Source organism: Pantherophis guttatus, chromosome 5, assembly GCF_059756535.1.
Source record: "Pantherophis guttatus breed Tessera chromosome 5, ASM5975653v1, whole genome shotgun sequence".
Classification (NCBI taxonomy): domain Eukaryota; kingdom Metazoa; phylum Chordata; class Lepidosauria; order Squamata; family Colubridae; genus Pantherophis; species Pantherophis guttatus.
Genome location: NC_142067.1, coordinates 41061980 through 41078455, shown reverse-complemented (window position 1 = coordinate 41078455; position 16476 = coordinate 41061980). Strand labels below are relative to the sequence as shown.

The 16476-nt window shown below is 35.3% G+C and overlaps 1 protein-coding gene across 1 annotated transcript in view; it reads right to left on the bottom strand.

Moving 5' to 3' along the window:
• Window positions 1-594: 594 nt before the first annotated feature.
• Window positions 595-16476, bottom strand: part of LOC117663802 (programmed cell death 1 ligand 1-like) — a 56034-nt gene continuing 40152 nt past the window's right edge. The window contains exons 3-7 of the mRNA XM_034414279.3: window positions 15261-15599; window positions 13006-13281; window positions 11776-11925; window positions 4613-4715; window positions 595-693 (exon numbers count right to left, since the gene is read on the bottom strand). Of these exons, the coding sequence (XP_034270170.2) occupies window positions 681-693; window positions 4613-4715; window positions 11776-11925; window positions 13006-13281; window positions 15261-15599 (881 nt within the window). The 3' untranslated portion in view covers window positions 595-680. The remainder of the gene's footprint in view (window positions 694-4612; window positions 4716-11775; window positions 11926-13005; window positions 13282-15260; window positions 15600-16476) is intronic.

The window sequence follows — 16476 nt, the reverse complement described above, 5'->3', positions numbered from 1 at the left end:
ATTCCTGGGGGAAGGATACTGCAAAATCTCCATTCCCACTGCACTCAGGGGCCAGCCAGATGTGGTATTTGCCAGTTTTCTGAACTGCTCAAAATTTCTGCTACCGGTTCTCCAGAACCTGCTGGATTTCACCCCTGGTACAAACATAACATTTTAATCATTTTTTTGTTGGGCTTATATACTTCTCCAATTGTTATTAACAATTGCATGCATCCCTACCATCTTTTATAAATAAGACAAAAAACAGTTCATACAAAAAGGACTCACAAAATCAGGTTATTTTTAGAAAAAAACCCCAATACCCTAGCATTAATGACAGACAAAACCGCAGTGCAACAGACATCTCAGTTTTCCTCACAGCAGTTTGAATGTGATTTGCACTGCTTTGTTTTTTTCCCCAGTTTTCCAATCTTGTTTTCAAACTTGAAAACAGTGTCTTCTTCTAACAGGACTACCATATAATTTTGTCTACAACTTATCATTCAAGACTTTCTCAGATGCAGTCCTGATTAGCTTTCAAGTCCACACAAAGTTATCACCCATCTTCATGTATGTAAAGGGAAATCTTCAAATAAGTTTGTGGTTTATAGTCACCATTAAATTCTGTTAGGAGAATTCTTCATCCCAGTTCAGTATCAGAATCTCTTAACCAAAATAAGTCTGGAAGCTGCAACTCAAAATCAGGGTGGAGATCTGAGAATACAAAAAATGTAAAATACATGAATGGAGTTTGTTGCAAATTCAGAGGGGGAAAAAACCTTGAATATCTAATAAAATAACATGAGAAGTTACGTGGTTTCACGTTTAATGTGACTTCATAGGTATGGAATGTTCCCATTAACCTTCAAAGTCTGGAATAATGCAAGGGATACAATACTGTGGAAAACTTTAATAAATCTCTGTCCTCTCCTAAATTATCATTAACCAATTCAAAGCTGGGAAGAGGGAAACAGAGATTTATAAGTGGATCAAAACTCATTTCTTTGTTTTTATTTGGCTCCATTTTTAGTGGAAATGAAACATTATTTAGGGTATATTGGGTATAGGGTGTATTGGGGAATTCAGATTGTTTTTCTTTTTAAGTTAGTTTTAAAATATTGCTGAATGTTTAAAAAGCCAGTAACAAAAATGTCTAATCCTTTCACCCTACATGTGTTTTTATGTTAAAAAATTATTCTTAAAACTGTACCCTACATGGGTAAAAGCTATATGTTGTGTGTGCATGTGCGTGGGTGTAGATTATCTATCTATCTATCTATCTATCTATCTATCTATCTATCTATCTATCTATCTATCTATCTATCTATCATCTATCTATCTATACATACATACATACACACATACACACACACCCCATACTTTTTGGAGTATTAGATGCACTTTGCCCCCCACCTTAAAGTGGATGAAAATTGTGGTGCGTTTTATATACCAAATGTTGCCAAAGCCCTGCCCATCCGCTGGCCCCTGCCCTTCAGCCATTTTTGGCCTCCACGCATCGCGTTTTTGGCCTCCACAAACCCTGTTTTAGACCTGTTCCAGGCTGTGGGGATCGCCACAGCACATCTTCATCTATCGCCGCCTCTGTGCACGCCCTGTTTTTTGCGTCCGTGTGTTGCACTTTTGGCCACCGATCCCCGCCGCCTGGAATCGGGCGAAAATGCGACACATGGAGGCCAAAAACGGGATGCATGGGCCCCAAAAATGCAACATGTGAAGGCGGTGATCAGCGGCAATATGCTGTGGCAATCCCCGCAGCCTGGAACAGGTCTAAAATGGAGTGTGCGAAGGCCAAAAGCTTGATGCGCGGAGGCCAAAACCGCGACGTGCAGAGGCGGCGATGGGCTCGGGCCATCCACTCAGCCTGGAACAGCTGATTGGTGGTATTCCGGGAGGCCGATACCGGAATACCGGAAAACAGACAATCAGCTGTTTGTGCTAAATCAGGCTGTGATAACGTACTGAAGGTGGCCAGGCTGTTTGCTGCAAGGACGCTAGCCAAATGAATACTGATGGATGCTGGTAGGTAGAGGCAGATTTTTTTTTCTTATTTTCCTCCCAAAAAACTAATGTGCGTTTTATACTCCGGAGCGTCTTATAGTCCGAAAAATATACATACATACAGTATATTATAGAAGTGAGTACACTCCCTCACATTTTGTAAATATTTAAGTATATCTTTTCATGTGACAACTGAAGAAATGACACTTGGCTACAATGTAAAGTAGTGAGTATACAGCTTGTATAATAGTGTAAATATGCTGTCCTCTCAAAATAACGCAACATACAGCCATTAATGTCTAAACTGCTGGCAACAAAAGTGAGTACGCCCCTATGTGATAATATCCAAATGAGGCCCAAGTAGCCATTTTCCCTCCCTGGTGTCATGTGACACATTAGTGTTACTAGGTCTCAGGTGTGAAGGGGGAGAAGGTGTGATAAATTTGGTGTTATCGCTCTCACTCTCTCATACTGGTCACTGGACATTCAACATGGCACCTCATGGCAATGAACTCTGAGGATCTGAAAAAACGAATTGTTGCTCTACATAAAGATGGCCTAGGGCCCTAGACTATAAGAAGATTGCCAAGACCCTGAAATTGAGCTGCAGCACAATGGCCAAAACCATACAGTGGTTTAACAGGACAGGTTCCACTCAGAACAAGCCTCACCATGGTCGACCAAAAAAGTTGAGTGCCTGTGCATATCTCATGTCATATCCAGAGATTGGCTTTGGGAAATAGACATATGAGTGCTGCCAGCATTGTTGCAGAGGTTGAAAGGGGGGGGGTGTCAGCTGTCAGTGCTCAGACCATATGCCACACACTGCATCACATTGGTCTGCAGGCTGTTGTCCCAGAAGGAAGCCTCTTCTAAAGATGATGCACAAGAAAGCCCACAAATGGTTTGTTGCAGACAAGCAGATCTAAGACATGAATTCCTGGGTCCGATGAGACCAAGATAAACTTATTTGGTTCAGATGGTGTCAAGTGTGTGTGGCGTATGTGTGCACAAAGTCTCTAACATCCACCATCTCCGTGATGCCGTCATGGAGGAGTGGAAGAGGACTCCAGTGGCAACCTGTGAAGCTTTGGTGAACTCTATTCCCAGGAGGGTTAAGGCAGTGCTGGAAAATAATGGTGGCCACACAAACTATTGACACTTTGGGCCCCATTTAGACATTATCACTTAGGGGTGTACTCATTGCCAGCAGTTTAGACATTAATGGCTGTGTGTTGCATTATTTTGAGGGGACAGCACATTTACACTGTTATACAAGCTGTATACTCACTACTTTATATTGTAGCCAAGTGCTATTTCTTCAGTGTTGTCACATGAAAAGATATACTTAAATATTTACAAAATGTGAGGGGGTGTACTCACTTCTGTGACATACTATGTGTGTGTGTCTATGGGGGAGGGAGGGAAGGAAAGAAGGAAAAGTATAAATGAATAAATAAAATAAATATATATAACTGAAGTGTTGAAAAGAGCAAAATTCTAAGGTTCTAAGATTTACACTTCTGTGGTCAGTAGCACACTCAGGAACCTGATGTCCAAACTATGGATAAAATGTAAGCAGGATTCTCAGTAAGATTCAAATATTCCTTTCACTTAGTCAAATCTCATAAAATTATCCAGAAAGGTTTTGATTCAGTGTATTCAGGTATTCAGTACCTGAAAATATTAACTTAACAGAATATGAAATTTTAGTAGTTATTTTGTATTCCATTGAATAATTGGTAACCAAAGGCTGACTTGCTTGTTACAGTTTAGGAGGAGGCATATAATGTATTTTTTTTTTAGTCTAAGGCTGTTACTTTAAAATTTTTATGCTGAAAGTTTTAAATAACTTTAATTGCTGTATGAAATTCTAAATTGCACTGTAGATAGTAGGTAGGTGTACAAGATTTGAATGAATGGCATGTAAAATATCTAATAAAATGCCACTGGACTCCCATATCACGCCAACATTTAATATACAAAAGAAAACATTGTTTCTATCTGCAAAGAATACAAAATTGGCTAGGAGAACTAAATAATTTTTTTTTAAATGATCTTAATAGAAATAAGTTAATTTAGATAAATGTGCTGAAAATGATTTAATGATATTTAATAACAAATCCAACATTCATTTCAGAAATAAAAAGCATGCAGGTTTTGTGAAAAATATATGATAGCAGTTAATGTCCAAAAGATGATGCCCAAAATATGTTCTCTACCACTATAATACAATATAATATACAATATGGAAACATGGATTTAAATTATACAGTGCAGTTATCAATTATAACAAGTAACAACCCACAACAAACCTTATTTGGGAGATAGCAAATTTCCTTGGCTGAGAATAACACATACTCCTACATGTCAACTATTATACTATATTGGCTTGTATGGTGTGGGAGTTGAATAGTAAAATAAAGTTGTAAAAACAGTTTGACAATAGTTAGCAAGAGTGATGGTGGGCCTCTTTCTACCGAGTGTGTTTATGGAGACTGGGAGCATCTTCTGTGAAGAGCTTAAAGGTGCAAGCGGAAATTGAAATGGGCTATTTCCAACTCTGATTCTATTTTCATTTGTTTAAGAGGACAATGCAGAGCACCAATCTTACCTCCCCAGCCCTGAAGATGTCTGCCCACTAGATTGCTCCTCAAGTATCATTTCATCTGTTGCCAGTGACTGATGTGTGGTGGAGGACCTTGGATGCTTGTGAACTAGTGCAACAACAACAACAAAATTAAATCACAGATTTTTCTCTTATTTCAGTAAAACACAAAGAAATAAATCTGCCATTTGGATAAAAAGCTAAGTCTTAATCTGATCAAATAAGTAGTTCTACCTAGGAATGAAATCCAATTTTTTTTACTACCGGTTCTGTGGGCGTGTCTTGGTGGGCATGGCATGGCTTGGTGGGCGTGGCAGAGGAAGGATACTGCAAAATCCCCATTCCCTCCCCTGGGGGAAGGATATTGCAAAACCTCCATTCCCACCCCACTCTGGGGTCTGGGGTCAGTCAGAGGTGGTATTTGCTGGTTCTCTGAACTACTCAAAATTTACGCTACCGGTTCTCCAAACTGCTCAAAATTTCCACTACCGGTTCTCCAGAATCTGTCAGAACCTGCTGGATTTCACCCCTGAGTTCTACCAGTTTCAACATTATCTTACATTCTTTAGTAGACAGTTTCCCTTTTCCAAAATGAGAGGCTGTCTCAGTCTAGATGTATGTGTGTTATCAAATCACTTTAAGAAAGCAATTTTAGACACAATATGATGTGGTATAATACATGTGCACTCTCTACAGACCTTACTCCTCGCACTATTACTATTTTACTACTCTAGGTCTAAGGAAAGAATTTAATTAATACCAACCAGACTCAAGCTACAGAGTTGATGGGAGAGTATCTGGAGGGCAAAGCTTTGATCTTGTTGTGCTCTGTTCCTTCCAATTCCAAATAATTTTTGGGTTATCTAACTGGATTTTCCATAGTGCTTTTCCTCTTCAATATATTTCCTTCTGCAGAATGTGCCCTTAAAAACCCCTTGTGTTTTCTTTTGGCTTCACCCAGGATCCCATAAAACTTAATTAGTGGAAATTGATCACCCCATTTTAGATTTACTGGTCAATTCTACTCTGGATGAAAACCAATAATATATGGTCCATCTTCAACAGCTCCCAGAGCTATTTAATCCATTTTAACTATAACACTTTAAGCTGCCTGCCAAGAATCTTCTCTGATCCTAATGTTTCATTCTGATAGTTGTAAGACTTCTTAATTTCATGCCACCCTCCTTTCGGCCTTTCTGTTTTTAACACTATGTCTTAAGAGAATCTAACCTACCTTCTATTCCCAGATCCTTATCAATAAAATTAAGCATAAAAGTAAAGGAAGATATTTTGATTAGGTTATTTTTTAATTCTCCCACCATCCACTACAGAGTCCACACAGGGATGCTGATCTGTGACAGATTGGCACCAAAGCATGGCTGTCTGCTGGTTTATCACAGAGCATGTTTTCTTTTTTTTTTTATTAAGTTTTTTTATTTTATATTACATATACATATAAATGCGTGAACAGTATGACACCTGGGTGCCATATATTTCAGTACAGATAAAGTAATATTATTAATCATAGTTATCACATTCATCCAGTTTATACAGTATATATCTAGTAGTAATACAAATTTATATCAAATTATAATCTTTCATTATTTCATAGTATTTAAACATACATAATACTACCACCGTTCAGTTTCTAAACCTCCCTTATCACTGCACTTATCTTATTTTATAAAAATGTATATACTAATATTCCCCCTTTCTCTTATTTCTGTCTTTATTCTTTTATTCATTTCATCATTAAATTAAAAAATGTTCCCTTTGTATTGCAATACTATCCTTCAATATTTCATTGTTCAATATTTAAATATACAATTCTAATACCAATCACAATAGCCTTGGTAGTACAGTGGTCTAAAGCACCCTGTTATTAAGACCAGCTGCCTGCAATTACTGCAGGTTCGAATCTCGCCAGGCTCAAGGTTGACTCAGCCTTCCATCCTCTCTAAGGTAGGTAAATTGAGGACCCAGTTGTGGGGGCAATAAGCTGACTTTGTATAAATATACAAAAGGATGAAGGCTATTGCTTAGCACATTTTAAGCCACCCTGAGTCTCCGGAGAAGGGCGGCATATAAATCAAATTTTAAAAAAAATTATTTAAACATGCAAATTAATTCAATTCATATTCTTTACATTCATCCAATCTACATGATTCCACCATTAATACACCTGTTTATATTAAAATATGTTCTTTCATCATTTTATTACTCATTATTTCACTTTATTCCATTGCAAATCATATTATTTAAACATACTCAATAATACCATTATTCAATCTCTAATTTCCCAATTTTTAATACTTAGTTCTTATTCATATTTCCCATATTTCCCTCCCCTCTTCAAATCTATTTATATTAAAATACTGTCCATTGTTTCATTGTTCAATGTTTCAATATACTATTCTAATGCCAATATTATTTAAACATACAAAATAACTCTATTGATATTCTTTGCTTTCATCCAATCTATATAATTCTGATATTAGTACATGTTTATATTAAAATGTTCTTTTCGTTATTTAATTGCTCAACGTTTACCAATCACAATATTATTTAAGCGTACTAGTAATATCATCATTTAATCTCTAATTTTCCCATTTTATTATTACTTTTGTTTCATCATGTAAAGATATATATACAAGTAATCCTTCAACCTCTTATTGAACACATAGAACATCTCTGTTCTAATTTCTCCTCCTGCCACCATTATAAAAAAAAGAAAGAATTTTTTTTCTTTCTTCTTTTTCCTACCCACCTTCCATCCATCATTTCTTGTCCGCATCAATACTTCAATTCTTATTCTTTTTTTGACTTGCTTCCCATATTCTTTTCTTAAATCTTTATCTCTGTCTGTATCTGTGTCTACATTCTGCCTAATCAATCTAGGTGTTTCTCCCATCCCTACCCTCTTCCACTGTCTAGCTTTAAAATTATTAGCCGGACCCCTGCCTCCCTTCCCCAAGTATCTTCCTGCTCCTCCCATTCTCTTTTCAGATCTCTTAGAATGTTTTCCCCTTGGTTTGATTCATCAAACATTATTAATTTTATTGATGACTCCTTGTTATCTTCTTTTCATTGATTCCTCAATTCTGTTTTTCCCCTCTATTCCTTCTCGTAGCTCCTTCCTTTCCTGGGCATCTTGGTCATTGTATAATATTTTCCAATTTTTGATCTATGCCGTCCATTAATTCCATAATTGCCTTATGTTCTTTCTGTATCATATCTTTTATGCCTTGAAACATCCATTCCATCTCATTCAAAGTTCCGCTCATTACCTCCTTATGTTGCACCTTATCTTGTTTTAATAAATTCCACTTTTGGCCAATAGCCCAAGAACCATTTGTTCAAACCTGAAGATACTCTTCAAAGTATATGCTAATCACAGTTCTTTATGTTCCATAAGTAGTCAGTCAGTTCCATTTACATAGTCTAGGGAGTTATCCAAGCCTTTTTAAGTCACCTTTATAGATTTAATCATATAACTTAACATTTAGAGGTCACTTTAATTAAGTGTCTTCCTTGTTCTCACATTTAAATCTCCATTGGTCATAGGGTAGACATATATAGTCCAGTAAATATTTTCACAGTCCTTTAAATGGGTATTCCCAGGTTTGTATATTTTCCTTTCACCAGCAGGTGGCACTCTCAGGTTAATTTTCAATATTTTTACTAAAAATCTGGTTTTAATTATTTTAAATTGTAATTCAATTATAGAAGCAGTGTTAATATTTTAAATCCATAACTCCAGCATTTTAAATTGTCTTCCCAGTGTCATGTTTTTTCCAATTTGAGAAATCTTCCAATCTTACTTTTTTGAAGAATTTTTTTCTCTCTCTTTAATCCTTTCCTTCTGGCCTGGTAGTTTTCTCAAAGTGTTTGATTTCCACTTTAACAGAAAGTTAAACTTTTGGGTTTAACTTTCAGGTAAATGGGGAGAACTCGGCACAGAGATGCGGAGATTCGCTTTCCATGTCCGATCTCGCTGTGATGCCAACTGGAAGTCACAGAGCACATTTTCTTGAATAGTCTTTCTGAATGGACAGGATATACTTATATAGGGCTATTTAAAAATGAATAAAAATATTGTTCATTCAATGTAAACTGAGTGGAAGAAGTTATTTTTATTACATATACATAACCCATATTATCTTGATTAATTAACCACACCTAAGCTACTCTTCATTTTTTTCTTTTAAAAAAAATCTGCTAGCATAGCAATTTATCTGGGTCAGTGAGGCAAATTTGCAAAAAGAAGGCAATTAATTCAGATAAGAGGGTTAAATTCAGCCTTAAATAAACTCAATTGTTCCTAGAGTTAGATGACTCCATCACGTTAGCTGTATCCTGAGAATACTTAAATCAAGTCAGCAGCCCATGCTTGTACACCTAGTTCTCTGAGGAAAAGAGAACAAAGTGCCAGAAATGGGGAAAAATTGCATTATAGAATTCATTGCCAAAGCCCGGCAGTCCAAAACATATGTCCCAATACTTATGCCTTCAACAGTCAAGATATCAATTGCTCCCTGCCTGATAATAGGAAGTTGGCTAGTGAAATTTATAACCATTAACTCCAAAGCCAATTGACTTTTGATCTTAGAGTAATTGTCTACTGTCAGACCTTTACTAAGAAGATCCAACTAGGTTAGTGGCTTGCTGGGTTATTGTACATATTGTAAGAAGAACCTGTCTCTAGTTTGTAAAACATATGTGGTGGACTTTGACTAGCTTTGTGCCCATTCCTCTCCTTATATGGTAAAGTAGTTTGTTAGTATGGAATAAAAAAAGTTTAGACAGGTTATCTTCTTTTAGATACAGCAAAAATGATTCCAATACATGTTCAGGATTAAACTTTTGTCAATAAAAGTTTTTATCTGGTGAGCAGCAATAAAATAGGCACTGTGGGCCTCTCCAGGCAGCTTTTAAAGTGGTGGAATGCTGCAACTGAATAATTCTGCAATTTTATTTGTCACTATGTTCCATGGAATTATTTCTGAATAATCATTGAAAGGATAGTGTTGTAAATTTTAGGGGAAAAAGACAGCACTTGCAAGTTCATTGTCAATTTATCTTAAAAATGCAGAATTCATAGAAGATTCTCATCTATATGGATCCAAACCATCTACAGTAAGTCATCATAAGTAATAATAATAACAATTTGTTTTTATATGTGGACTTTTGTTAACATGTTTTTTCTAAGATATATGCATTATTTATATTTGACAACCAATTCTTGTTTATACACATTAAAATGATGAAAACAAGAAAACAGTGTTTTGTTGCATCTGCTTCCATATTTTGCAAAATGCCTTTGCATAACACTAGGAAACGCAAAGAATACCTGCCTACATTATATATTCTAAAGCAGACCTCCAGGAGAATTTCCCTCTTTAACCACTACCCAACAGAGATTCTAAACCAACATTCTCTGAAATCCAAAGTTACATGAAAACAAAAGTATTTCACTCTTAAAGACCAAGTTTTATTTTCAAAATTGCAAATTAGTAGTTGAGGGAATTTTTAAACACTTGTTTACTTTTTGATACATAGGAAGAGAGATTCCTAGAAGCAGAGACTTCCACAAACATTTCAGTCATTTTCTGCAAAAATAACAGGGGCTGTGGCACCATAAATACACACATATATAATTATTATGTCCTGAATTTTGATGAATTGCAATTCATGCTCCATCAGATATAATGGGCAACAGAGCAAAAACTATATTATAATAATATTCTGTTGTTTTTGAGCTTTTAGTACCCTGTGATGAGAAACAGTATTTAAAAATAAACATATATTTTTTCCAGATCCTGTAACCTTATTTTCACAAAACCTGTGTGAATAATCGATAGCTCAATTAATTCACCATGTAACCTTGCAAAAACAGATTGTACTATAATGATAGAAATTCAAGCACTAAGTGCTGCATAAAATGCAGGCATCAACTATAGCTCTACAACTAAGCTGACTTCGTATAAATATACAAAAGGATGAAGGCTATTGCTGAGCACATTGTAAGCCGCCCTGAGTCTTCGGAGAAGGGCGGCATATAAATCAAATTTAAAAAAAAAACTAGTGATAATGCTATTATCCCAACAAAAGGATTAATCCTCCTGTTCAGTTTCCGATGTGAAACCTGCTTTCTAGACAATATTCTACTGAAAACTGGCCAGTAACTATATGGAATGGACTAAAAGTTTGAAATCAGAAATATAAATTGGATATATTTATATAATTAATCCATACAAACTGGACTAACAAATAAAATATCTGAAATTAATTTCAGGTATTAATTTCTCAGGTATTAATTAATCAAAGGATTAATTTCTGAGACAGATTAATGTTGCTAAACTTGAGTGAAGATTAATGGCAAAGACTAATTTAGTAACAAATCTGATGAATAAAATGCTCTATTTCTTTGAGGATATAATATAAATAATTCTTACTATTCTATGTGTGTTAAAGCAGGAATGTGTGAAGTAGTTTGACACTAACCTCTACCCTTCAACCTTGATTGAAGACATCTGAAATTTAGCTGTACTTTTGTGTGTGCATTCTTAGTAGACTAGATCAGATGGAGATTTATATTGGCAATATAATCAATACATTCAGGTAAAGATGAATACAAGTATGAATGAATAGTTTTCATACTTTCTGATTATTAGAACATAGTTGTCAGTATGTTTCACATTTTCTTTCCATATCACAAGAATTAGAAATATGATACTTGTGGCATCAGAGGCTCTTATGTTCATCAAATGACAGTTACATTCATTAAAAAGGAAAGGCCCAAATCTTGCAAAAACACCAAATGTCATGAGATCATTATAAACTCTTGTGATATATGATAAGTTTTTATTATTCTCACTTGGGATCTCATAATATTCCTGGGTAAGATTGCTGAAAGCTGATGAGCTTTCAAAAAATGGGGAAGGGACAATTATACAGGATTGCATATTGTCAGAATCTATTGTGGCCCTATGATTATTCTATCATTTCATATTCAACATAAATTATACTAGGATACTAAATAGGAACAATCAACATCAATCATGAGATATAACAACAAAATTATAGTCATAAGAATATAAGGAAATAGGTAATATTATAGATGAGTGGATAACAATGCTTCAGCTAGTGATACAGGTATCAGTACTTACCATAGCATTGGAGTATTACTAGCATTACCACAGTTAGAAAGAAAATCAGGATCACTGTTGAAGAAATAATAATCCCAAAAGGTGGCAATGGTGGCAATGGTGGCAATGGTGGCAATTCAGTTCTGGGTTCAGAACAGTTCTTTGTCATATCTGAAATAAAAGTTAAATGTAATATTGAGAAATACAGGATCACAGTGAAGAAATCATTAGTTCTATGATATAGTGAAAACAACTGCATAAAGGCCTAGAAATTTATGGAGTATATAAATAAATGGTGTAAACTAGTGTTAGCTATAGATGGAGTTGCATCAGTAGGTTGCCCCCATGCAACTATAGGATGCTAAATATTTCTCAGCTACAAGAACACATAACATTATCCTCTATTTGCCTTCCCTCACAATGGAGGCATTTTTTTCCTCTTAATATTTTTTTTTCCTAATTAATGCTGACACAGTGGTGCCATCTTGCCCTCCTGCTATATTTTCCTTTATCTGTTCACTGTGGCTGGAACCCCTCCTTGCAATCACTGGTCACTGGTCACTATCTTTCATGGCATTTCGGCTGGACTGCAGCCTTCACCTTTCTGAAAAAAGCTTGGTTGGTGAGCTCTCCCCACCTACCCCTGTGGCTGGTGAAACAGAAAGCTGTAGAATAGTGAAAGGTTGGCCCTCCTTCTCTTCCTTTTCACTGATGAAACCAGTGTTGAGATTAGAGCAAGTATGTCCTATGTATTGGATGCCAAGCAAAATGGTAACATACTCCAAGCAGAAGCTCAGGAAGAATATTGCCTATATTCATACATCAAAGGAATACAGTATTCAAATTTACTTCAAGCTACATTCAATACTGTCTTCACCTAGTTTAATTGACAGTTATGGCTACTAACTTTTGCCGGTATGTCTACTGTCTCTCAAAGATTGAATAAAGTGCAGAAGTGACTCTTCAACTGATCAAATAGGAAATAATAATTGGCAGTAATTGGCAGTTATCTACAATAAATCAATTTAAATCAATGCACGGTTAGTCATTTACTTTCTATTAATTTGTGTGACTAAACCTGAGTAACACTGGATCCCATTCATTTATTTTTCTAACCGCAGGAGCAATTTTCATAAAAAATAAGTTTTTTAATTTAATTATTATTAATTCAAATAGCATTTTGTCATTCACTCAATTATTACGTTCTACAATCAAATAAGATTGCCTTTACATAAAATGGAGGGAACTTACTCAAGCTATAATTGGTTGACACTTGGAAATCTAAATAATGAACTGAGCACTGGATCAATATATTTTCTGACATGTTTAACTGCAAAATGCCAGTAATATTATAACGACCAAGTATTTCATTGCTTGTGACAGTCCAATTCACTGGATTTCCATTGATAGATCCATACATCTTTGGCTCTGAAGAACCTCCATGAGACAAACACATCAGTGTCAAATTTGTTGGGTCACAACGTTCACTGGACAAATTGTTCAGGATCTTAGGCGTACTAAATGGAACTGGAAGACACAAAAAAGATAGTAAGATATTACAGAATATGACTCATATGGAAACATTGTTTGATATTATTGGAATTTGTTCAAGCAAACCTGAAGGCTTTCTCCCTAAATTTCCTGTCATTGATTATCCTGAATTTAAGAAAATTCTCTTAAACATTTCAGGCAACTCTGCCAAGTTCCTCTTCTGTGCAAATGTTTTCCCAAAATAGGACAGCATCCTCATTATTAATCTTTATTGAACAGCAGTGAAAACTTATTTATTTAATTAGGTACTTAGTGTTTAATATAAAATATGTACTGAGAATGTATGTGTGTACTACTAAGGATGGTATTAATATTAGTGATGTTTCAATTACCCAGCTAGCTTTGTGCCTCCGATGGCACTAGAACTAATGGCCTACCTGGTCTCTAATACACATTTTGTAATTTAGTATATACTGCAATAAATTATAAATCACTTGGAATACTGTGTCCAGTTCTGGTCACCACAATACAAGAAAGATGCTGAGACCCTAGAAAGTATTCACAGAACAGCAACCAAGATGATAAGGGTCTGGAGGCTAAATCATATCATGAACAGTTATGATTCTATACTCTATGTATCATGCATTGTGATGTCATAATGCCCATTTCATCATTTCATTGTCAAGATGATTAGGAACAGATGGCTATGGCTGGGAGTCCAACTGCTTTTACAGAAGGAGAAAAAAATCAATATATGGCAGCTCAATCAAAAGACTACCATTCTGTCAAAAATATTTAAAATGTAGAAATTAACATGTATCTAAAATTTTCTGAGTGGTGACAAGGTTTCTCATAAATTATTCCTATTACTGTATGACAAATCTATCAGGGATTGCATTCCAGAGTTAGAAAATAATATTTAGTTCAGGGGTTTAGCTAAATATTGCCTTAAAGTGCTATCCACTAATCTCTGAGTCAGGTTTACTAGAGGTATACCAAAAGATATTCCAGAGTAACATTTGGTGCCCCGATTGTTGCACCCTACTCTGTAACAGTAACAAGATCAGTGACTGATGCTGTCCTTAATATTTTTGATGTGGGATAGATTAAAGTAAGTATTGCTAAACCCTCCTGGCTTCATTTCCCTTCCCAATAAGCATTATCTCCTTTCATCCACACAACTGTATAGAACTTCTGAGAAAAATATTAAAATCACTCATGGCAAATGACCAAAAGCTTCAGTTTAGGGCTGGTTGATTGGAGACAGAAAAATGGCAATTCAAGAAAATACACCTACTTTCCTGAAAGATATACAGTACTATATATTCTTTTTAAGAAGAAACCACAATTCATAATCTAATTTTACTTTTACTTTCTAGTTTATTCTACTTTTATAACTAATTTATAAAAGTAAATCTAGTTCTTTTAAGGGGAAACTAAATAAATGTCCTAGAGAAAAAAGAAATAATGGTAGAATAAAAGGCATTAAAAGAAATTTATTTTATTATTTATTGCAAATAATTTAGGTAAATTCACTGAGTTTTAGTAAAATTGTATACAAATGATAAACATGAAAATGATGGAACTTGATGAGCTGGCTAAATTAACTTCTTGGATCAGAGAAGAATTTATTGCTGACTGGAAACCCCTAATGGATTTTCCCCCCCATAAATTATTTTATGATTTGTGCTTTTGATAAGTAGATAGGATAGATGATAGAAAGAAGATAGCTATGTTGTAACCTCAAACTACTAATAACTGCTGTAAAGAAGACAGAAAGTTTCTTTGTCCTTTTAAAATTTCTTTTCTATTATTCTTACACTTTCTCTCTCTCTCTCTTGTATTAAGCTTTCTCTTTAATTCTTTTTCTTTCTGTTTCCTAGTTTTCTTATATTAGTTTGTATTAATTTTTATCTTCCTTTTAAAAACTCTTTAATAAAATTATACAAACATACACGGGGGGGGGGGACAGATAGAGAGAGATTAAAGAAGTTGTGTCAGTAGCTTACACTTACCTATCACAGATAAATGGGTAGGTGCTTCTTTTATGTCACTTTGTAATATGGCAATACATCTATATTTTCCACTATCATTTACTGTCACTGAGGCGATTGAAAGTGTAAGATTCTGCTCATCTAACTTTGTTCTGTTCGTGTAAGATTTGTTCTTATCCAATTCAACTTCTTTACCGTTCTTGTATGAAATCACAACCAGGTCTTGTTTACCACGGATAGGCTTTTGCCAATAGATGTAGTAAGATTCTAGAGATGTGCCTCTAGGGATTTTGTAACCGCAAGGAAGCCTGGCTTCATCTCCTTCTTGGACTACAACTTTTAATTCTTGACTGAGAGTACCTAAGGAGGAAAAATATACACAAATGCACAATCAAAACTATGACCTACATCTATTCTTCAAGTTTTTCCTTAAAAATATACTTTGAAATAATGTGGGAGAAAAGAGGGATGAATGAATTAACACATATATTGAGATATCATCATGTAGTAGAATCAAGTGAATAAAACTGTGGGGCTACTCTGTAATGACTGCCTATATATATTTATTTATTAATTTGCCAACCATCTTGGCAAATAAACTCTAGGTGGCATAAGGCATTAGAAGCATTAAAACCATAGAAGTTAAATTATTCTAAAATGATAAAAATGGAATTACAATCAAAGATAAAATAATGGTTAAAAGCTGGGGAGGGAGAGAGCAGCATGCACAGGGAGTGCAGTGAAATTGCCGTCCTCCATTGGGGCCCCAAACCATCTGGAAGAACCAGGTCTTTAGGCCCTTATGGAAGGTCAGGTGGGTCAGGTGAGTAAGATATCCTAAAGAGCAGTTGTGCCTTGTTTTTCCTCCTTAATACAATGTGGTGTGAAGGAAAGCTTTCAGTAAGTACAAAGTGTCTCCAATGTCAACTTGCAAAGCTTTCAAGTTGCCATGAGCAGGAGGGAGGGAGAACTGATGGAGCTGATTGATTTCCTTAACTGAAACTACATTCCCCAGCAATCAGTAGGAGAGTGTTGGGTTTCACAGCCAGGCAAAGTGGTTAACTGGAGAATGTGATTTATGACACGGCTAGAGAGGAGGTGTAGGTACAGTAGTCCTCAACTTATAACTACAACTGAGCCCAAATTTTTTTTTGCTAAGCGAGACATTTGTTGAGTTTTGCCTCAACCTTCCTTGACACAGTTCTTAAGAGAATCAACACAGTTTTTAAATTAGCAA